This window comes from Lolium rigidum, chromosome 4 (genome assembly GCF_022539505.1).
Source record: "Lolium rigidum isolate FL_2022 chromosome 4, APGP_CSIRO_Lrig_0.1, whole genome shotgun sequence".
Lineage (NCBI taxonomy): Eukaryota > Viridiplantae > Streptophyta > Magnoliopsida > Poales > Poaceae > Lolium > Lolium rigidum.
The window spans coordinates 33,761,720-33,784,857 of NC_061511.1; the positions used below are offsets into that span (position 1 = coordinate 33,761,720).

At 47.8% G+C, this 23,138-nt stretch overlaps 2 protein-coding genes across 2 annotated transcripts; one reads left to right on the forward strand and one right to left on the reverse strand.

The window, feature by feature from the left end:
• Nucleotides 1-7,223: 7,223 nt before the first annotated feature.
• LOC124646864 (cell wall / vacuolar inhibitor of fructosidase 2-like) lies at nucleotides 7,224-7,770 on the forward strand. Its single transcript, XM_047186909.1, has one exon. It carries the CDS (start codon nucleotides 7,231-7,233, stop codon nucleotides 7,768-7,770), a length of 540 nt encoding a protein of 179 aa, XP_047042865.1. The 5' UTR covers nucleotides 7,224-7,230.
• Nucleotides 7,771-9,139: 1,369 nt separating this feature from the next.
• On the reverse strand, nucleotides 9,140-9,868 carry LOC124646865 (osmotin-like protein). Its single transcript, XM_047186910.1, has one exon. The coding sequence runs from the start codon at nucleotides 9,866-9,868 to the stop codon at nucleotides 9,140-9,142; it is 729 nt and encodes a 242-aa protein (XP_047042866.1).
• Nucleotides 9,869-23,138: the final 13,270 nt, after the last annotated feature.

A 23,138-nucleotide genomic window follows, 5' to 3' on the forward strand; every position in this document is an offset into this window, starting at 1 on the left:
TGCGCCAGAGAATTCCTTAATTCTGTGGCGCACCTAATGGGGCGTGCGCCATAGAATTTAGACACTTAGCAAAACAAAATGGTTTACTGCTGTGTACTGACAGTTACTTAGCACTAGCCCAGTGATTAAGGTCAATGTTAGCCCATTAGTAGCCAGGTTCGAACCCTGGCTGCCACACAATTTTTCTTCCTTTTTTTCATATTTTAGTTACATTTCAATAAATAACACAACATTATTTAGTAATTAGTAGAGTATTATAAATTACTTGTCTCATACAAACATGTACGTTCTTGTTTCTCTCACACACACATGCATGTACTTGTCTAACACACACTCACACACATGTGATAGACCAAAAAAAGATCTTCTTCGTCCCGGCTTCGAGCTCTAGCTAGCGTCTCTTCGCAATCTTCTTGCCCTTTCGGTTGTTGGCGGTTGAATACTTTATGCCGGCCACCTTGAGATTTCTTCGCGTGAACGGACAACCTTTAGAGGGTAGGGAGGTCTTCCTTCTTACTTTACTAGTAGTAGGCATGTCGAAGTGCTCGTCGAATTCCTCCTCAATCTTCGGGTCACTCGTTCTTGTCCAAGTCTTCCTCGTTGGCGTCTCCTTGCATTCCTATGATGCTCCTCTTGCCCCTCCTCACGACAACACGGCTAGGCCTCGATGGATCGGTGATGAAGAAGCATTGGTCAACTTGGCTACCGAGTACCCATGGCTCATTTTTCGCGGATGCGTTCTTCGATTTTGCATTGGGTATAACCATGGTTGTGAAATATCGGCCTTCTTTTTCGACCTTCTTGGCCCATCTCACACGAACCATTGGCACCGTCTCTCCACAGTAATTGAGCTCCCATATCTCCTCGATCGTTTCAAAAAATCTTTCCTTGACATTAGTCTCGTCATCGGCGTATGACAGCATAGTTACTCCTGAGTTTTGATTTTCACTATTTCTGTCCTTTTCCTCGGTGTAGAATCTGTAACCGTTGATGTCGTACCCTCGATAGGTCCTTACGTTATGCACGGGTCCCCGTGATAAGGTGTATATGAGTTTTTCATCTTCGGTAGAAGGCCTTTTTCTCCGTGCTTCAACCAGTTGAGTTTGCTTGAACCAACGCGTGAAACCGGAGTTGTGCTTTTTGGTTACGTCTCCCATCTTCCTCGGCCGGCCCATATCGATGTAATTCTGCTCGACCATGCTTTTGTGCTCTTGCACGAAAGGTTCGATCAGTTTTAAGTGTTGTAGCGCGACCCGGTGAGCCCTGTCAAAGTCGTCGCGTCGATTGTCAATGCCGACATGGACCGAGCGGTAGCCCTCGCGGTGACCGACTCCGGCGAGCCTCCCGAGGTGCGTCCCGGGGGTAGACCAACATGATCTCGTCGTCCTCGATGCTTAGATAATTCCGGCAGAAGGAGATGCACTCGTAGATTAGAAACCCCTTGGCCATGCTTGCGTCTGGACGGGCCCTATTGCGAACGTATCCTTTCATGACACCGTTCTGCCTTTCGAAAGGCATCATGTTGTGGAGGAACGTCGGGCCGAGCTGCTTGATGTCTTCAACGACATGGAGAAGGAGATGGACACATATATCACAGAATGCGGGCGGGAAGTAAATCTCGAGCTCACATAGTATCACCACGATCTCATCCTGTAGCATCTTGAGCTGCCTCACACCGATCGACTTCCTGGTGATAACGTCAAAAAAGTTGCAAAGGCCAAACAGCATATCACGGACGGGAAGTATCTGCGTCATGAGCACGTGGCAATCGTGAGACTTCATCCCGGTGAACCTCTTCTTCGCTACGTCCAGATATCTGCTTATATTCCCCGAGTAACCGTGAGGAACTTTCACTCCTAGGAGGCACTGAAAAACTGCTCGAGCTCCTCCGGACTCGTTGTGAAGCAGGTAGCGGGAAGCAGCACCGCGTTCTTCTTAGCCCTTTTGCGGAGACGTTGAGTCCCTTCCGTCTGATCATCATCATCATCATCGTCGTCGTCAGTATCGGGGGCTTGAAGATCTTTCCTGATGCCAAAATGTTTAAGATCGTATCTTGCTTTCGGTCCATCCTTGGACTTTTCCGAGTTGCAAAGAGTGCCAAGCAGATCGTCGGTAACGTTCTTCGTAATGTGCATGACATCGAGGCTGTGGGGCGTGTGGAGGACCTTCCAAGTACTCCAAGTCGTGAAAAACAGACCTCGCTTTCCATACACCGAGCAGCGGCTCGGCTTCGGTCGCTTCTTTCCCGGCGCCGGGCACTCCTTCCAATTTTTCCGAAGATCATCGATTTCTGCGCCGCTCCTCGGGCGTGGGGGTCCATCGGGCTCATCTTTACCATTGAACATATCACCGCGTTTTCTCCACGGGTGATCCAAGCGAAGCCACCTTCGAGCACCTGGGTACACGGTTTTCGAGGACCCGGGATCCCTTAGTAGCTGTAGATGCGGGGTCTCATCCATGCACTTCACACAGCCATTGAATCCGTGGTCGACCTGGGCAGATACATATGCGTAACCAGGATAGTCCGTGACCGTCGTGATCAACGCGACTCTCATATCGAAATAAGTTCTAGTGTAGGCGTCCCACGTACGGGGTGGCGTCTTCCACAACGTGTCTAACTCCTCTTTCAGCAGCCCGAGATACAAATGCATGTCGACACCTGGTTGTTTCGGCCCCTGAATGAGAATACTCGGGTGTATGTACCTTTGCTTGGTGCACAGCCACGGGGGTAGGTTGTAAGGCCATACAAACACAGGCCAGGTGCTATGCGTGCTACTCGGTTGCCGAACGGATTGAGTCCATCGGTGCTCATACCCAGCCTCGATGTTCCTTGCGTCGCCCCGAACCTAGGGAAGGCGATGTCCAATGCTTGCCACTCGTCCGGCGTCCGAAGGGTGTGTCAAGCATATAGCCCATCTCCGGATCTTCTTCGGGCTTCTGCCTTTCCGCGTGCCATTGCATGAGCTTTGCTTCCTTAGAGTCCACGAAATACCGCTGCAGACGGGGCGTGATAGGAAAGTACCATACCACTTTTCGAGGTACCTTCTTGTTCCCAACCTTGTACCGTCCGTGGCCGCACACCGGACATGTGGTTCTGTCCTTGTACTCGCACCTATAAATTACACAATCATTAATGCAGGCGTGGTATTTTTCGTGCGGTAGGTCAAGGGGACACACGACTTTCTTGGCCTCCTCGATACTACTTGGCAATGTGTTCCCCTCCGGGAGACGATCGTGCCAGAATTTTAAGTTCTTGCTGAAGCTGGAATCGGTCCACTTGTTCCGTGTCTTCATCCGCAGTAATCAAGCGTTACATGCAAGCGCGTATCCTGCGGACGACACCCAGGAAAGATCGGAGTCATCCCGTGTTTCTCCATTTGCGACAGCTTGGCTCTCTCTCTAGCTGCAACTCTATCGTTGCTCGTCTCCTGGAGGAGAAGATCTTGAACATGAGAGTCCCGCAAGGCCGAAATTAGCGGGGTCGCGCCGGAATCTTCTTCTTCATCATGATGATCTTCTTCGCCGGCATCTTCTTCTTCACGATGATCTTCTCCGCCGACTTCTTCTTCATGATGATAGTCCCCGTCGGCATGATGATAGTCTTCTTCATGATGATAGTCATCTCGCTCGACATGGTCTTCATGCGCACCATTTGATGGGGCCGGCCGCGCCTGGTTGTCTTGCATGAAACCACGCCTCAGCAGGTGCTCCTCCGGTTGTCCGGAATCGGGGTTGATCCAGCGCTCGAGTTTGCATGATCGACACGGACATCTTATCTGGCGCCTATTGTTCCGAATCATGTCCTCCTTCGCGTCTATCTTGTATCTAGAGATTCGAGCGGAACTCATCGAGAGGACCATGCTTGCCGGCAAATGGTATACATAGAACAGGAAATTAGAACCGCAACAAATGCACACACATGCATGGGCCGTACCTCTCCTCAAGGTATTACATGGAGCGGAAAAATTCGGCATGACCTCTCCTCAAGGTAGGACATATGGGGCAAAATTTGCCGAAACGGAAATGAATCAACATTTCGGCAAACATCCATGCACCACACCGGCACACACACAAGCGCTTCACCTGCAACAAGCATCCATACACACGACGGCCACACAAGATATACAAGCATATGCATGTCTCCTCCAAGCATATGTATGTCTCCTCTAACTACGCACCTTGTAGATTCGATACCGAGACGAGACCGCGATCGATGAGTTCGAGAGGAGGAGAGAGTATGGAGAGCCTTCTCCTCAACTCCAATTATGTATCAACCAAAGTAAGTGCAATAAATACCCAAGCAAGTGAAAAGTAGAGCCAAAATGGTATGAGAGAGAAGGGGGACGAGCTAGATGGAGGAAGAAGAATGGCTTGTGTAGTGTGGTAGGTGGGAGGTTGGCTCACTTTTGTATATCTCGGTTCGCTAATTCCGTGGCGCACCGAGCACAGTGCGCCACAGAATACCTTATTTCTGTGGCGCACCAGGCAAACTGCGCCACAGAATAGCTTATTTTTGTGGCGCACAGTGGGAGTGCGCCACAGAATAAGGAATTTCTGTGGCGCACTCGGGTAAGTGCGCCATAGAAATAGTAAAACCAATGATTGGGGGTGACAGGTTGTGGGGTCCACCAAGTTTTTGTGGCGCACGGTTCCCTGGTGCGCCACAAAATTAAGCTATTTCTGTGGCGCACCTTGCCTGGTGCGCCACAAAATAAATTTCTGTAAGCTCCGCCTATAAGGGTTTTCCTACTAGTGCATGGTGAAGTCAGAAGAAGAGAATATCATGAAGGCCGGATTGGAGAACTAGCTAATGGAGGTTCAAGTCTTTGCGCTGTTGATGGGCTTGCTTGGTGTTTCGGACTTCGCAGCAGTGGTATGGAAGTGGAGGCGGCAGCACATGTGAAGTTCGGAGTCTTACCTTTCAGGGTGAAAATCCAAGGTCTGGCCTTAACTGGTTGTGCCTGGCAATGCCTTTGTTGAAGGGATTGTTTTGAGAGCGAAGACTATCTTCAGGGTGAAAACCTAAGATCTTTGATCGGGCGACGGCGGCGCTGGTGCACTGTTCCCTTCTTGGAGGAGTTGCTTTTGAAGAGTCCGATATTCAGGTGTTGTCTTGGTGGTGGTTGTATTACTGTTGCTAGGGCTGTGATACTGTAGCGGGACTTTTATTTCTTAGTTTTCTTTTTCTCTTTTTTTGCTATGTGCATCCGTAATGTTTTAGGGCATTGCGTTGTTGTAGAGGCTGGGTGTAATTGGTATCCTTCGATATTAATATATTCCCTTTATCGAAAAAGACAACAACAAGGTCGAAGAGGGTGCCGAAGCTGCGGTCCGATGTTTCCCGGAAGGCCAATACCTTCTCCCCCATTCTTCTGCCACAAAAAAGATGATGCGGCACGTAACCCTAGTCACCACACTCAATACCCTCTCCCCCATTCTTCTGCCGTGCACGTGAAACCAAAGTTACCACATCGTTTCGTGCCGCTATGCCAGGCTGCCCGAGATCCTTCGAGCATCAGCGAAGCTCCGCCACCTCTCCGCCGACACAAGCTTGTTGGGAAGCTCACGATCGAGCAAATCAACCTCACATATTCGAAGTCCTTCCAACGCCGTCCGGTCATCTCTAGCCACACAAACCCCTCCATTGCAAATGTGGCAAGTTTCTAGTCCCATGTACCCCTCTCCATCTTCCTCTCGCTCTGTAGCCTCCCCGCGCAAAACACCATCGTGTGCCACCGCTCGGCATCATCGCCTGCGTCAGTCCAGTGGTCAATAACCAATGGCGCAGCCCCTATTTGGTGCCCATTAGTCGTCAACATCCAAATGCTAGCTCACGTAGACCCTCTTCGCCCTCCTTTGTCGTAGGGTTGGTTGTTAGGAGAGCAGCCAGCCATGCTGACCAAGCACAGAAGTTTAAGGAGAAATGTAGGTCGGCAAAAAAGTTTAGCTCACTTGGTTAGGGAAGTGGATGTACAACCCAGCCACCCAGGTTCAAGTCTCCACGGACGCAGATTTGGGTTCTTATTATTTCACAAAAAAAACCACTGTAGGGGCCTCCCCTACCGTATTCCTTTCAAAAAAAAAGTTTTCTTAGTTTTTAGTATAGTTATTTAAAGAATTGATAGAAATAAGATTGCATCCAATAGATTTGAACCCCGCCCTCCGACATGGACCCAGTGAAATTGAATTCTCCGTGAAGATTGTCAGCATTATGAGAAATACAAAAACAATATGTCGAAATGCTTGGTTTAATAAGCTCCATCTCAACATGTCCAAATTATGCATATGCATAAATAAATTTTAATCGAGTAGATATGTTCGCGGTGATCTTGCAAACTTAAGGTTGATATGTTGATACTTGTGTGGTACCCTATTTTACATCATCTGCGATGGAAGTGTGCTCTATTTTACATCATCTGCTATGACAATAAGTGTTCGATGTTCTAAAATAATATCTAGGTGCCTTAAAATACATCATATATTCGATGCACTTTTACATTTCAAACTCATACATTGGATAGTAGTACATTTATGGCCAATTATTTCAAAATTATTTCATGATAAAGGCATATATTTACTTTTGCCTTTTGTCATGTTGTCTTACCATTAGCCGTCCATTCATTAAGAAGATCCAAAGATAACGTGTATGATTCCTGTGGTTGGCAATTTAGCACAGCTGGCTCATAGGCCGGCGAGGCCACCTTGGATGGGCAAGCGGTCCAAAGTCCATGTTCTGCTCTGCACTGTTAATTTAAACATTGAACAGTATTAAGTCCCTTCTAAAATATAAGTATTTTTAGCTTTCCATAAATGTTTATATTTCAGGAAGGAGGTAACGTTTATGTGTCTTAATTCCAGCATTGGAAGCTGTACATTTATGGCGAATAATATAATAGAAAAAAAAATGCCGCAAGACACTTCTTTTGTTTATTGCTAGCATAATAAAGTATGACCAAGACTCGTTCGTCTTCGTTAAGAAAATTTATTTATGGCGAAAATACAGCTATCACAACAAATTTGATCTCCCATTATCACTTCATAAAGAAATTCCATTTTAGCAGCGTATCACAAAATTTGATCTCCCATTTATGCCTCAAGATTTGCATCATCTTACTACATAGACCCACCAAATTAAAGCCTCAAGATTTGCCCATGGAATCTTACTACATAAACCCACCAAAAGCCTCAAGATTTGCCTCCTCTCCATTCTCCCCAAACGAGACACCCAAAATGGCAGCGAGGCTTCTCATCCCCATCCTCCTAGTGCTCCTTGTCGTCTCCCACGTGGCGCTCGCCTCCATCGTGGAGGAGACGTGCGCGAAGGTGGAAAACATATCGCTCCGCAAGGAACTGGAGGCCGTCTGCGTGACCACGCTCCGGGCGGCGCCGGGGAGCGCCACCGCCGACACGCACGGGCTGGCCGTGATCGCCACGAACCTGACGCTGGTCAACTACACGGCGGCGGTGGCCACGATCAAGGACCTACAACGGCACGGCGGCTGGACGGTCGGCCAGCAGGCTGCGCTGGCCACGTGCCGTGAGCGGTACACCGAGGGGCTCAATGCGATGCATAGAGCCATCCAAGCACTGGCCACGATGCAGAAGCAGGCATACGAGGACAACATGATCGCAGCCGTGAGGGCCTCCACCGACTGCGCCGCCGCGTCCGTGGCCGCGGATAAGGAGGAGTCGCCTCTGCGCAAGGTGAACGCCGACGCCGAGCACCTAACCGTCGTGGCCATGGTGATCTTTTTCTTGTTGTACGTGTAGCAAGCAGGATACCTGTGGATCTTGTCGTGTGACCGGTGTTAGATAGATCGACAGATCTATGAAAATAAAAACAGTAATTGAATGCGTGATTTGATTGCTTTGTGCCATTAATTTCATGTTCGTAAGTATTGAGATTTAGCTGTCTCCTTCGTGCTGCCCGTGAATGAGAGCGGCCGTTGTTACTGCTTCAGAACTTGACAAGTTTCAAGTTCAACTGGACGCAGACGCAACGCGGAGCTTTTCAGGTGACAGAGGCAAAAAGAGCAATCTACAAGCCCACGTGTCTTGAACCTAAATTCCAGTGTTGCATGAATAGAGGATTGTGGAAGATCGCTAGTAGAAGGCCTGAGGAACGTGAGCACTAAAGGTCAGGCCCTTTTTCTTCTTTTCGCAGGCAGCTCTACACTTTTCTTTCTTGCTCGAGCCGGATGATGATAAATGCCATACAAAATGAATTGGAAAAGGGTTGACGCAAGCAGCTGAAGGCAACTTAGCTACAACAGTCATCGCTGCAAATAATTGTGTCATCTTCCAAAAGCATTCTGTCATCTTCCAATCTATTCATCATTAATTGTGGGTGCTCACTAGAAATATTCGTCACTATACCATGTTCAGCCTTTCAGGCATCCATACATGCCAACCAAAAGAGGCAATGTGCGGCCCGTTCCCAGCCAATATTTTTCCGATAAATGACATACAAAATGAATTGGAAAAGGGATGACGCAAGAGCACCGGAAGGTAAGTTAGCTACAACAGTCAAATAATTGTGTCATCTTCCAAAAGCATTCTGTCTCTTCTGTCATCTTCCAATCTATTCATCATTAATTGTGGGAGCTCATTGGAAGTATTCGTCATTAATTATAGCATGTTCAGCCTTTCAGGCATCCATACATGCCAACCAAAATCTAATGAACAACAAGCACATCTGTCAACATTACGAACATCGATCCCAGTCCCATTGCTTCTCTTCACTCGTGAACAAGCTGCACACCAGTACGACATACAGTTTCAGAAAAGAGGCTTACCAATGGTCGGAAACTTTTTGATAAGTGTTGACGTTGCATGGCTGATGATATCTTGGTTCGAATTGGTAACTTTTTTGGTAATCCAGCGTGTGTTGTTCATTCCTCCTTATTATCTTCACATGCATTCATTTGCTGAAGGAATTCAATTTTATATTTGCAAAGAATGGGACTTCGATCACTATCATCATTTCATTTGTGCGTGGGCTGCCTTATATCGACAGGCCAGTTACAATGTAATATGCTCACTTTCGAAGATTTACAGTATGATAGAGCCCGATTGGCGCATCAATCTGTTTCTCTTTACAGTAAGTTGAATTCTGAGCAGCTGCTTATTTATCATGAAATTACAGGTGCTCTGTCTGGGCGGAGGCGGCACCGACCATGGTCAGATGGGTGAGCTCCGTCTGGGCGGAGGCGGCACCGACCATGGTCAGATGGGCGAGCTCCTTCTGGCAGAAGACGACCTTGAGCTCGCGGGGCGCGATGCAGCTCTGTGGCAGTGGCTCACGGTCGGTACCGTTCACCCGCGTCAGCGGGCACCGCCGCTTGAAGTACCCGGGGTCCCCCTTGCACGCCACCATGACGCCGCAGTCGTCGATTTTGACCTGATCCATGGGGCACCCGTTGGTGAGGTTCAGAGGGCAGCCCAGCGCCGGGCACTGCCCGCCGGCGCTGAACAGGGGTGTGACCACCGTCGCCAGGTTGAAGCCGTCCTCGAGGCTCACGCTGTACGTCGCCAGGTCCTCGGTGGAGTGCACGGCCAGCTGGACCACCGTCCTCGGCGGCGACGAGCCCGTGTCGCAGCTGGTCGGCGTCCTGCAGAAGGTGCGCGCCACCACGCTGCCAGCCCAGAAGGTGTCCGGGAAGGGGAAGGAGACCAGCCCCCCGTTGGGGTCGAGCTCGACGGTGTTGTCGGAGATGGAGGAGAAGTTCCCGTTGGGGGTGACCAGCGGGGTCACGGGGAACGGGCAGAGGTTCTGCAGGGTCAGCTTGGTGTCCACCGCCGATGCCGCCAGAGCGGCGGCGGCCGCAAGCAGAAAGGCGAGGGCGAGGCGCTCGGCCATGGTAGCCATGTGCTCTTGTTTCTTGGCTTTGCAGGGGTGGTGATGAACTGGTGATATCGTTTAGGCGGACGTGCAAGGCTGTTTATATAGGCAAGGCGCCGTGAGTGCTATGCGTGTTAGAATAACCATGGAGTTCTACGGTTACTTAGCTACGAAGGAGAGCTAGCATCACACTGATTTTTATTCACTCTGCATTCCAGCCCGTATGGATCGATGGATGTCTGGATTGGTCCCGTCATGGCGAACGTGGTTTCTATTCTTGAGAATGTAGCCTGCCCTTGTTGAGCAGAGATGCATCTAATTTCTTCCCGGAGGTTACATTAGCTACTTCCGGATGTGGCGTACTGGTCTTCTCCAGCCCGGTGCATAGCTAAGTATGTGAAGAATCAGTATAAACTGGTCACCGCCCACCCAAACTGAATTCAGTTCTGCAGGGGAATGGAGCTTCCACTTATAAAGTTATCACCAACTCATCATCAGGTTTCTCTTTCTGTACTAGGCACACTCGCAGACCTCAGAGTCATGGACTTATCCTCAAGATATGGTCTCTTGCAGTTATCAACTGTGCATCCAAATTAGTGATCTTGCTAATAAAAGAGCCATCGTCATCCTCGTTGGGACGCAAGAAGGCCTCCAACGTTGCGGCTATTTTCTTTATTGATGCCATCCTCATCCTCATTGGGTATCTGAAGAATCAGTATAAACTGGTCACCGCGCACCCAAACGGAAATTCAGTTCTGTAGGGGAATAATCAGGAACCCTTCAAACACAAGGAACAGATCTGCGTAGACGTTTTGGGTTTTTCAGAATGTTTTGAGGATGCACCATGAACAGCACCCGCTGTTAATAACTTCGAATAATAAGCGCATGAAAAATAAGTGGGTTCAGCCTGAACAGGCATCTTTTCCTTTATCCACTAAGCAGAATGTAAATGTGGCAGCTAGCAGAATAACAGGTTTCAGGATGTCACAAGAATATGCTAGGTTCTGATGGCCATATTGTGTTTCGAAGAGCTGGTTTAGTGACTGAATAATTGTTTACAGGACAGTGGAAAGGGTTATCCATGAATTGAGTATCCGTTGCATTTGGTTGCCTCATCCGGACTTCTGCAATATCAGCCTCGACAAGATTCAATACACTTGTCATCTTTATTTTGGCTAGCAATCCCATTTACTTGGAGGAGCCGAGGTGTTCCTGGTGTGCATCACGAGCACAAAGGAAGAGCACCAACTCCAAGAGGACCGCACTGCCGTGATCATGAAGATGAGAGACAGCAGGATCATGAAGACGATGTGCACGATGCTAGATCTGCACGAGTTCTTTGGTTACTTAGCTACGAAGGAGAGGATCACACTGATTTTTATTCACTCTGCATTCCAGCCCGTATGGATCAATGGATGCCTGGATTGGTCCCGTCATGGCGAGCGGTTTCTATTCTTGAGACTGTAGCGTGCCCTTGTTGAGCAGAGATGCATCTAATTTCTTCCCGGAGGTTACATTAGCTACTTCCGGATGTGTTCTCCAGCTGGTGCATAGCTTCTTTCACATGGAGTGGTTCAGACGATATATCTGATATTAGTAATTTTGCTTGCCCGCGCGCCAGGTTCTTGCTCTATGAAGAATACTTACTGACCATGCATTTCTATCAATTTTAGGAACAGACAAGAACCAGTAGCACGTTCCGCGGTGCTGGGGACAAAACTGAACGAAGGCGTGTCGGTCCAAAGACGTGGGCGGCCTGGGGATCCGGTGCACGCAGAACCTCAAGCTCCTTCATCGTCTGCACTCCGACAGTGACGCGCCCTGTGGTGCCTCGTCGCCGCTCTGCTTTGGCCGGACATCACTGGCTGCAGCTGGTGCCGCTAGCTCTCTGGGTTGATGCCTGGCTCTCCGAGATCCCGCTGTCCCCGCCTTGTTCACGCACGCACTGGCGGACGATCACGTCAGTGTGCGCACGGTGTTCATCGGCACCAAGATTGGTTTGGATCGGACTCGGGAAGTAGCCGTCACAGCTAGGAGTCGGGGCTTCGATCTCCCTGACTGCGGTAGTTTTGGCGTTGGCGTCGGCGTGGCGGATGTTAAAGAAATCCGTGGCGACAAGGTCAGGGTCGCAGCTGCGCCATGAGCAGGAAAAGGCCGGGGCCACTTCAAAGTTGGGCTCGAGGAAAAATGCGAGGAGAGATGGCGCGTGGAGCGCGCGCAAACTGCGCGGACGAGGCTCGGGGGGGGGGGGGGGGGGCAGGCGGTAGGAAGATCTCGCGGATAATATAGCGTGCCTTGTACCAATCAATGGAACCATCGGGTTTCTACTTGAGCTTGAAGACCCATTTGCAGCCAACTATATGATGATGAGGAGGTGGCGGGACGAGGCGCCAAGTGTTGTTGTGACAGAGAGCCTAAAACTCTGAATCCGTAGCAGTCTTCCAAGCTGGAGTTGCAAGAGCATCAAGAGGTGAGACTGGTTTCGCGGCAAAAGCATGTTTAGCGGGGTTGTAGCGAATCATGCCATCGAAGAGCTTGCGCGGTTGGACCACCTCATTGCGCAGGCGCGTGCACATCGGGTGGATGGGAGAAGCAGAGTCCCACGGTCGGAGACGCAGCTGGAGGAGAGGAGCCTCGCGACGAGGCTGCACTGCCCTCATCATCATATAGTGATGGGAGAGGGCGGTGGTGACGCACTGGCGAGAGCAAAATGAGAGTTTTCTGGTGTTGTATTGTCGGAGATTCGGCCAGCAGGCACAACCGAAGACATGGAGAGTATTGTAGTTGATGGGAGTTTTGAAAAGTTTGTGAACAGGTGTGGAAAATTGTAGATGACTCGACTAGGCATTCGATTGATAAGATAGTAGGCTGTGAGGATGGCATCGTCCCAAAACCATATAGGGACAGAAGCTTGGGCTAGAAGTGCAAGAGCTGTTTCAACTAGTTGTCTATGTTTCCTTTCAATGGCGCCATTTTATTGGTGGGTGTGAGGACATGTGATGCGATGGATTATGCATGTGTCATTGAAGTAGTGGTGTAATTTTTGATATTCTCCTCCCCAATCGGATTGGATAGAGAGGATTTTCTTGCCAATGGAGCTCTCGACTTGGTTCAGGAAATGATAGAACACATTCTCAACATCAGATTTATGTTTTAACAAATAAACCCAACTAAATGGGAAATTCATTTAAGATGGAGGATGGAGAGGAGAACGTGTTGGGCATACACGGTGGCGCGGCGTGGTGGCCATTTGTGATTTGGGATGAGGCGCAGGGAAGAGGGAGCATGGGAGAGAATGCCGGAGAGAGACAGACGGACAACGCTCGGTGCCTGGGTTGCTCGTCGCCTCCGTCTGCAAGCACGGTTTCTCCCCGTCACGGCTCATTAATCCGTGTGGGTCCAGCATACAACCGCATGCAACATCGACGTCGTGTTCTCCATTTATTGGTGCGCGTACAGCATTCAATTCCGGCCAAATCAACAATCTTGGTGCACCGAACATCGGTCGAGATAACAGTTCCATCTAGTCCTGAAAGCCAAAACTCCATCCCAAGTAAATTTACAAAAATCGTCCAAGAAGTTTACATGATAACTAAAACCTCCAGCATATTCACAGCTGGACCCTACACATCCGTGTGGACTAACTCAAGAGGAAATTGGGAAACACGTCTAGACAACTCATAAGAGAGTTGATGGACTTTGGCCTGTTGACAAGCCTCACACACATGTGACACAGGCTCATTATTTGGCAAAAAACCTAATTTATTTGATCGAAGAATGGCTTGGACAATTGGTGAAGCTGGGTGACCGAGGCGACTGTGCTAGAGTTCCTTGGAGGGGGTGGCGGCGAGGTTGGCATGATGAGTGCGAGATGGAGTTGGAATCGGTATAGGCTGTCCCTAGCTTTACCGTGGAGCAGGGTTGTCCTCGTGGTGAGATCCTTCACAAAAAAAGAAGTTGGATGAAGTTCAACAAAGCATTGATTATCGTTGGTGAGTTTATGAGCGGAGACGAGATTTTTTGCTGATTTTAGGAGTGTGGAGGACATTCTTTAGATGCAAAGAGTTACTTGAACCAATGTGTGAGATGGGGATGTGCATACCATTCGCGACCTGTATCTGGTCGTTTCCCTTCTAGGCGTCGTGCAAGTTGAGGCGTTCCATGTCGTTCATCATGTGGTCTGTCGCGCCGAAGTCCAGGTACCAACTCGGATCAGCGATGTCGTCGATGGAGGTGTAGCCAGCCATGCGGCTGGATGTCTCCGGCTGGATCGCATGGTTGAAGCGGGGAGTAGCACCGCAGTGCATCATGCACCTTGATGTCGCGGATCTAGCAAGTGGACTTGCCACTGCATCCACGTCCGCCTCCCTGAGCGTTGCCACCGCGCCCGAAGTTGTCGTAGCGGTTGTCACCATCGCGGCTGCCTACTTGACGGCCTCCTCCATAGCCACGGCCAACGCCGTCACCGCGCCCACGGCCTCCACGGGACTCGTTGTTGGCAGAGTGCTGAAACTGGGCGCCGCTGTAGTTGTTGTTGGTGGAGGAGCGATCGATGTTCCGCGCCTCATATGCAGTCATGTGACCATAGAGATCACTGACGGTGAAGTCCTCACTCTTTCCGGTCATCACCATGATTGACGCGGTAAAGCTGTCGAAGTTGTCCCCGAGGCCAGCGAGGATGTAGGAGACAAGCTCATCGTCCCCGAGCGGTTTGCCGATCGACGCCATGGTGTCGGCGACCCTCTTCATGTGGTGGAAGTAGTCGAACATGGAGACGTTCCGCTTCTTGGGATTGACCAGTTGAGAGCGAAGCTGGACGATCTTGGCCTTGGACCGGGATGCGAACATCCGGTCGAGTGCTTCATGTACCTGCACAGAAGTTTTGAGGAAGAGGATGTGCCCAAGCACCGCCGGCGTGAGGGAGCCAACTAGACCACTCAGGATCTGCTGGTCTTGCTTGAATAACGCGGTGTACTCTTGATCGGCGACCGGATTGGAAGGACCTTCGGCAGCGGGTAGGGTTTTGGATGGTGCGGTTTTGGTTCCATCTACAAAGGGGAAAATATCATGGTTGTGGAGTGCAGGTAGGGCTTGGACTTTCCAGAGGAGAAAGTTGTCTTGGTCGAGCTTAATGGTGATGGCGGTGACAAGGACGACGGTGATGTTGGTTGGGACAGGGGTTGGTGACGGAGAGGTTGCGAGAGCCATCGTGGTTTAGGAGCAGTGGCTCTGGTACCATATGAAACAGAGAAGAGCGGGATGCATTGTGTCGTACCTCTAAGGGTAGGCGATGCCTTGTATATATAGCAGCTCATAGAGCTTGGGTTTATACATAGTCGGTTAGGATCATAAGAACATTGATGTTTATCTATACAAATGTATATGGTTAGCTAACATATAAGGATCGTAACCTGACGCCACACTTGATCTTCAATCCCGGACTCAGTTCATAAGCCTCAGGCATTAGCTTCTGGAGCACCTACAGCTTTGGTGCAGGTTTCTGGAGAGGGAGTTGTCACTGCGGAAGATATTCAGAGTCTGATGGCTCGTATGTGTCCTGGCAATCCCACTTGGAAGTGGGCAGCGGTGCCTCATGGTGCTAATTCTTTTCTTGTTGGTATCCCTACAGTTGATGACTTATCGAGGATAGATGGCATGCAGATGAGTGTGCCCAAGATTAAAGCACAGGCTCTTGTTTCTTCATGGGTACATCAGGATGTTCTTCCCGAGTTTGTGATGAAGCTAGTTTGGGTGCATGTTGACGGTGTTCCTGACTCTGTGAGACATTTTCTTGGTCTATGGGTAGTGGGATCTCTTATTGGTACTACTATGGATGTTGATTTGTTTGCCCTCAGGAGCCAGGGGCTTATTCGTGTTCTTGTCGCCATGCGAGACCCTACAGTTCTGGAGAAAGATAAAGGATGCCTTGAGGTCATAGCTTTGTTGCAGCTGAATGGCCACAGGTTTCGTTTTCGTCGAGAGGTAGAGGGGTATAAGGCAGACCCACGCTTCCGTCATTTTTTCTTGTAGGACGAAGAAGGGGATGACGGCTCCCATGGCTTTGAGGAGGAGGGATTTCGTGATGATACAGCGGAGGCGGCGCCGGAGATAGCTAATATGGATGTTGACGGTCAGGCGCCTTCTCACTCTGCTGGTGTTTCTGCGGTGCCGGTTGCTCATGTGGCTTTGACTCCTTTCAACCATTCACCGCGAACTGATAGAGGGAGGGAGATAGTGGCTCGTGCTAGGACGGTGTCACCTCACTTGGTGGCTTCTTCTCCGGTACCTGCTCGGTCTTCTTCTCCGCCGCGAGTCCGCTCCTTCATGCAAGGTGGCTCCGCTACCTCGACTACGCAGCAGGTGGCTCCGGTTCCGTCTCCTACTTCGGCTCGGACGGGATTAGAGCATCGGGGAGTTTCGACGCTGCCGATGGCGCCGCTGATTCTCCCATCGTTGACGCGGCAGGAGGCCGAGTCGACGGGGTCGCAGCTGCCGGCTACGGGTCTGGCCACGCCGGGTGTTACGACGCTGCTGCCGGCGTCGGGGCTGGCTACGTAGCCGCTGCAGCCGGCGTCGCCGGTTTTGCAGCTGCAGCAGCAGCATGGCACGGCCACGGTGGGCATGCAGTAGTAGCAGCAGCAGCCGGGTTCGGCACGCGCGACATGGCAGCCGCAGCGCACGATGACGGTGTCATCGAGGAAGCTTCTGGCCACGCCTGTGCTTCGGCCGACCTCGCCGAAGGTGCAAGTGCAGCAGCCGGACACGCTGCTCGCGGCGCAGCAGCAGCCGGGCACGCGCCGTCATCACTCGGATGCAGCGGGCCTCGCCGCGTGAGGAGCATCACCAGCCGGCCTCGACGTCCGTGCCACCACAGCAATCGTCTTCGACACTCTTGGAGACGACGTCGGAGGAGGGGTCCCCTTGTACATCGTCGGTTACATCCACGCCTACAGGGGCATCTCCACCGCGGTCAGGATCGGTGCAGGGGCTACACCGCCTCCTACCCTGCATCGATTGACTCGGCGCCCGCCTCGTCGGCGACTTCTCCACGCTCGAGTTCACCATCGCCGGTTCCCACCTTGCAGCAGCCTCGTCCCACTATTTGTCAACACCCGGATTTTTAAGTCCAGATGCCTATTATGCCATACATCGCAATCCCAGGAATATTGTTGTTGCGAGACATAACAGTTGATATCATAAAGTCATCATTAATTACAAACCATAGTGGTCTTACAAAGGTAGATCACATGATCCAATATTACAATAATAGTTGATCTATTGATCAACGAACATCACAAATAGCGGAAGCGAAGTAGTAGTGGACTGATACGTCTCAAACGTATCTATAATTTCTTATGTTCCATGCTACTTTTATGATGATACTCACATGTTTTATACACATTATATGTCATTATTATGCATTTTCCGGCACTAACCTATTGACGAGATGCCGAAGAGCCGATTCTTTGTTTTACTGCTGTTTTTGGTTTCAGAAATCCTAGTAAGGAAATATTCTCGGAATTGGACGAAATCAACGCCCAGGATCTTATTTTTCCACGAAGCTTCCAGAAGTCCGAAAGGGAAACGAAGTGGGGCGACGAGGCGGCGACACGCCAGGGCTGCGCGGCCCACCCCCTGGCCGCGCGGCCCTGTTGTGTGGGCCCCTCGCGTCGCCCCTAAACCTACCTCTCCGCCTATAAGAATCCTTCGTCGATAATAACCCCGGTACCGAGAGCCACGATACGGAAAACCTTCCAGAGACGCCACCTGATACGTCTCCAACGTATCCATAATTTCTGATGTTCCATGCTTGTTTTATGACAATACTTACATGTTTTGCTTGCACTTTATGATGATTTTATGCGTTTTCCGGAACTAACCTATTAACAAGATGCCACGGTGCAGTTCCTCGTTTTCTGCTGTTTTTGGTTCCGGAAAGGCTGTTCAGCCAATATTCTCGGAATTCGACGAAACGAAGACCAAACATCATAATTCACCGAGACGGACCAGGACACCGAAGGGGAGTCAGAGGGGAGGCCTGGGGCCCCCACACCATAGGGCCGCGCGGGCCAGCCCCTGGCCGCGCCGGCCTATGGGGAGGGCACCCCGTGGCCCCTCCGACTCCGTCTCTTCGCCTATATAAGCCCTTTAAACCTAAAAACTCGATACCAATTGACGAAACTCCAGAAAGACTCCAGGGGCGCCGCCACCATCGCGAAACTCCAATTCGGGGGACAGAAGTCTCTGTGCCGGCACCCTGCCGGGATGGGGAAGTGCCCCCGGAAGCCATCTCCATCAACGCCATCGCCTCCATCATGCTTCGTGAGTAGTTCCCCCATGGACTACGGGTTCTAGCTGTAGCTAGTTGGTATTCTCTCCCCCATGTACTTCAATAAAATGATCTCATGAGCTGCCTTACATGATTGAGTATCATCTGATGTAATCGGTGTTGTGTTTGTCGGGATCCGATGGATTGTTACGTTATGATTGTCTATCTACAAAGTTTATGAAGTTATTGTTGCTGCAATCTTGTTATGCTTAATGCTTGTCACTAGGGCCCAAGTGGCATGATCTTAGATTTGAGCTCTATACTTATTTCTTAGATTGTATCTACAAGTTGTATGCACATGTCTATGTCCGGAACCAAAGGCCCCAAAGTGACAGAAATTGGGACAACTGGAGGGAAAGGCTTAGATATGAGGATCACATGTTTTCACCGAGTGTTAATGCTTTGCTCCGATGCTCTATTAAAAGGAGTACCTTAATTTCCAGTAGATTCCCTAGAGGCCCGGCTGCCACCGGCTGGTAGGACAAAAGATGTTGTACAAGTTTCTCATTGCGAGCACGTATGACTATATATGGAAAACATGCCTACATGATTAATGATCTTGATGTTCTGTCTTAATGCTATTTCAATCCTATCAATTGCCCAACTGTAATTTGTTCACCCAACACTTGTTATTGGAGAGTTACCACTAGTGTAGATAGCTGGGAACCCCGGTCCATCTTTCATCATCATATACTCGTTCTACATGTCATTGGAAGTAGTATCAACTATTTTCTGGTGCCATTGCTCTCATATTACTGTTACTGCTTGCTGTATTATCTTGTTACTACTTGCTCTCATATCATTGCTACTTTCACATCACCCCTGTTGCTAGTGCTTTTCCAGTGCAGCTGAATTGACAACTCAGTTGTTAAGGCTTATAAGTATTCTTTACCTCCCCTTGTGTCGAATCAATAAATTTGGGTTTTACTTCCCTCGAAGACTGCCGCGATCCCCTATACTTGTGGGTTATCACCGCTGCCGCCAATCCCATCTCGGGGGATTCAGGAGATCGCCTCCGGCACCCTGCCGGAGAGGGGAATCATCTCCCGGAGGTCTCTTCATCGCCATGATCGCCTCCGGATCGATGTGTGAGTAGTCCACCCCTGGACTATGGGTCCATAGCAGTAGCTAGATGGTTGTCTTCTCCTCATTGTGCTATCATGTTAGATCTTGTGAGCTGCCTATCATGATCAAGATCATCTATTTGTAATGCTACATGTTGTGTTTGTTGGGATCCGATGAATATTGAATACTATGTCAAGTTGGTTATCAATCTATCATATATGTTATTTATGTTCTTGCATGCTCTCTGTTGCTAGTAGAGGTTCTGGCCAAGTTGATACTTGTGACTCCAAGAGGGAGTATTTATGCTCGATAGTGGGTTCATGCCTCCATTAAATGCAGGACGATGACAGAAAGTTCTAAGGTTGTGGATGTGTTGTTGCTACTAGGGATAAAACATCGATGCTTTGTCTAAGGATATTTGTGTTGATTACATTACGCACCATACTTAATGCAATTGTCTGTTGTTTGCAACTTAATACTGGAGGGGGTTCGGATGATAACCTGAAGGTGGACTTTTTAGGCATAGATGCATGCTGGATAGCGGTCTATGTACTTTGTCGTAATGCCCTGATTAAATCTCATAGACATCATGATATATGTATGTGCATTGTTATGCCTTCTTTATTTGTCAATTGCCCAACTGTAATTTGTTCACCCAACATCTGTTTATCTTATGGGAGAGACACCACTAGTGATCTGTGGACCCCGGTCCTATTCTTTACATTTGAAATACAATCTACTGCAATTGTTCTTTACTGTTCTTTGCAAACAACCATCATCATCCACACTATACATTCAATCCTTTGTTTTCTGCAAGCCGGTGAGATTGACAACCTCACTGTTGCATTGGGGCAAAGTACTGTGATTGTGCTGTGCAGGTTCCACGTTGGCGCCGGAATCCCTGGTGTTGCGCTGCACTACACTCCGCCGCCATCAACCTTCAACGTGCATCTTGGCTCCTACTGGTTCGATAACCTTGGTTTCTTTCTGAGGGAAAACTTGCTGCTGTGCGCATTACACCTTCCTCTTGGGGTTCCCAACGGACGTGTTAACTACGCGCAATCAAGCTCTTTTTCTGGCACCGTTGCCGGGGAGATCAAGACACGCTGCAAGGGGAGTCTCCCACATCCAATCTCTTTACTTTGTTTTTGTCTTGCTTTATTTTATTTATTACTTTGTTTGCTTCACTAAATCAAAAACACAAAAAAATTAGTTGCTAGTTTTACTTTATTTACTGTCTTGCTATCTATATCGAAAACACAAAAAAATTAGTTACTTGCATTTACTTTATCTAGTTTGCTTTATTTACTACTGCTAAAATGGGTACTGTTGAAAATACTAAGTTGTGTGACTTCACTAGCACAAATAATAATGATTTCTTATGCACACCTATTGCTCCACCTGCTACTACAGCAGAATTTTTTGAAATTAAACCTGCTTTACTGAATCTTGTTATGAGAGAGCAATTTTCTGGTGTTAGTTCGTATGATGCTGTCTGCCCATCTTAATAATTTTGTTGAACTATGTGAAATGCAAAAGTATAAGGATGTAGATGGTGACATTATAAAATTAAAATTGTTTCCTTTCTCCTTAAGAGGAAGAGCTAAAGATTGGTTGCTATCTCTCGCCTAGAAATAGTATTGATTCATGGACTAAATGTAAGGATGCTTTTATTGGTAGATATTATCCTCCCGCTAAAATTATATCTTTGAGAAGTAGCATAATGAATTTTAAGCAATTAGATAATGAACATGTTGCTCAAGCATGGGAGAGAATGAAATCTTTGGTAAAGAATTGCCGAACCCATGGACTGACTACTTGGATGATCATCCAAACCTTTTATGCAGGATTGAATTTTTCTTCGCGGAACCTATTGGATTCAGCTGCTGGAGGTACCTTTATTCCATCACTTTGGGGGCGGCAACAAAGCTTCTTGATGATATGATGATAAATTACTCTGAATGGCACACGGAAAGGGCTCCACAAGGTAAGAAGGTAAATTCTGTTGAAGAAACCTCTTCCTTGAGTGATAAGATTGATGCTATTATGTCTATGCTTGTGAATGGTAGATCTAATGTTGATCCTAATAATGTTCCTTTAGCTTCATTGGTTGCCCAAGAAGAACATGTTGATGTGAATTTCATTAAAAGTAATAATTTCAACAACAATGCTTATAGGAAAAATTCTGCTAATGGTAATTCTTATGGTAGGTATGAGGAAAAGATGCTAGAAATTGAAAGGTCCACTAAGAGCTTTATGCAATCACAATATGAGCAAAATCAATTGTTTACTAAGACTATGAATGAACAATCTACCTTGTTAAAAAATATAGGAAACCAACTTAAAAATTTGAATATGGAGATTTCGGGTTTGCAAACTAAAATTTCAATTGCTGAAAACCAAATCTCATACATGTCTGCGTCACAATCCTCCTTAATTAATAAAATGGCTGCTAAACCTGAGGATATTGGTAATAAAATTGTTACTACAGCAAATGCCATCCAAGTTTGAATTAATTAGAATATTAGATTGATGGCTGAATTACATGCTAGGTGGGAAAGAGAAGAAAATGAAAAACTAGCTAAAGAGAATAATGTAGCTAAAGTTTGGACTATTACCACCACTAGTAATGATAATGCTTCACATATTGCTACACCTCCTACTATCAATGGTAAAATAATTGGTGTTGGCAATGCTTCTACTCCTAGTGCAAAGCGTGCAAAATTGCCTGAAACTGCTAAAACTGCTGAAACTGCTTGTGATAAAACTGCTGAAATTTTTCAAAATGTTGGGGACAATGATTCCATTGCTGTAGGACATCATGATTTAGACTTTGATGATTGTCATATCTCTGAAGTTATAAAGTTCTTACAAAAACTTGCTAAAAGTCCCAATGCTAGTGCTATAAATTTGGCCTTTACAAAACATATTACAAATGCTCTCATAAAAGCTAGAGAAGAGAAACTAAAACTTGAGACCTCTATTCCTAGGAAGTTGGAAGATGGTTGGAAGCCCATCATTAAGATGAGGGTCAATGATTTTGATTGTAATGCTTTATTTGATCTTGGTGCAAATATTTCTGTTATGCCTAAGAAAATTTATGATATGCTTGACTTGCCACCATTGAAAAATTGTTATTTGGATGTTAATCTTGCTGATAATGCTATGAAGAAACCTTTGGGGAGGATTGATAATGTTCGTATTATGGTTAACAATAACCTTGTTCCCGTTGATTTTGTTGTCTTGGATATTGAATGCAATGCATCTTGTCCCATTATATTGGGAAGACCTTTTCTTCGAACTGTTGGTGCTACCATTGATATGAAGGAAGGTAATATTAAATATCAATTTCCTCTCAAGAAAGTTATGGAACACTTCCCTAGAAAGAGAATGAAGTTACCTTATGATTCTATTATTAGAACAATTTATGATGTTGATGCTTCGTCTCTTGATAATACTTGATACACACTTTCTGCGCCTAGCTGAAAGGCGTTAAAGAAAAGCGCTTATGGGAGACAACCCATCATTTTACTTCTGCACTTTGTTTTATATTTGAGTCTTGGAAGTTGTTACTACTGCAGCAACCTCTCCTTATCTTTATTTTATTGCATTTTTGTGCCAAGTAAAGTCTTTGATAGTAAAGTCAATACTAGATTTGGATTACTGCGCAGAAACAGATTTCATGCTGTCACGAATTTCGATCTACCTCTCTGTAGGTAACTCAGAAAAATCTGCCAATTTACGTGCGTGATCCTCAGATATGTACGCAACTTTCATTCAATTTGGGAATTTTCATCTGAACAAGTCTGGTGCCTCAAAAAAATTCGTCTTTACGGACTGTTCTGTTTTGACAGATTCTGCCTTTTATTTCGCATTGCTTGTTTTGCTGTGTTGGATGGATTT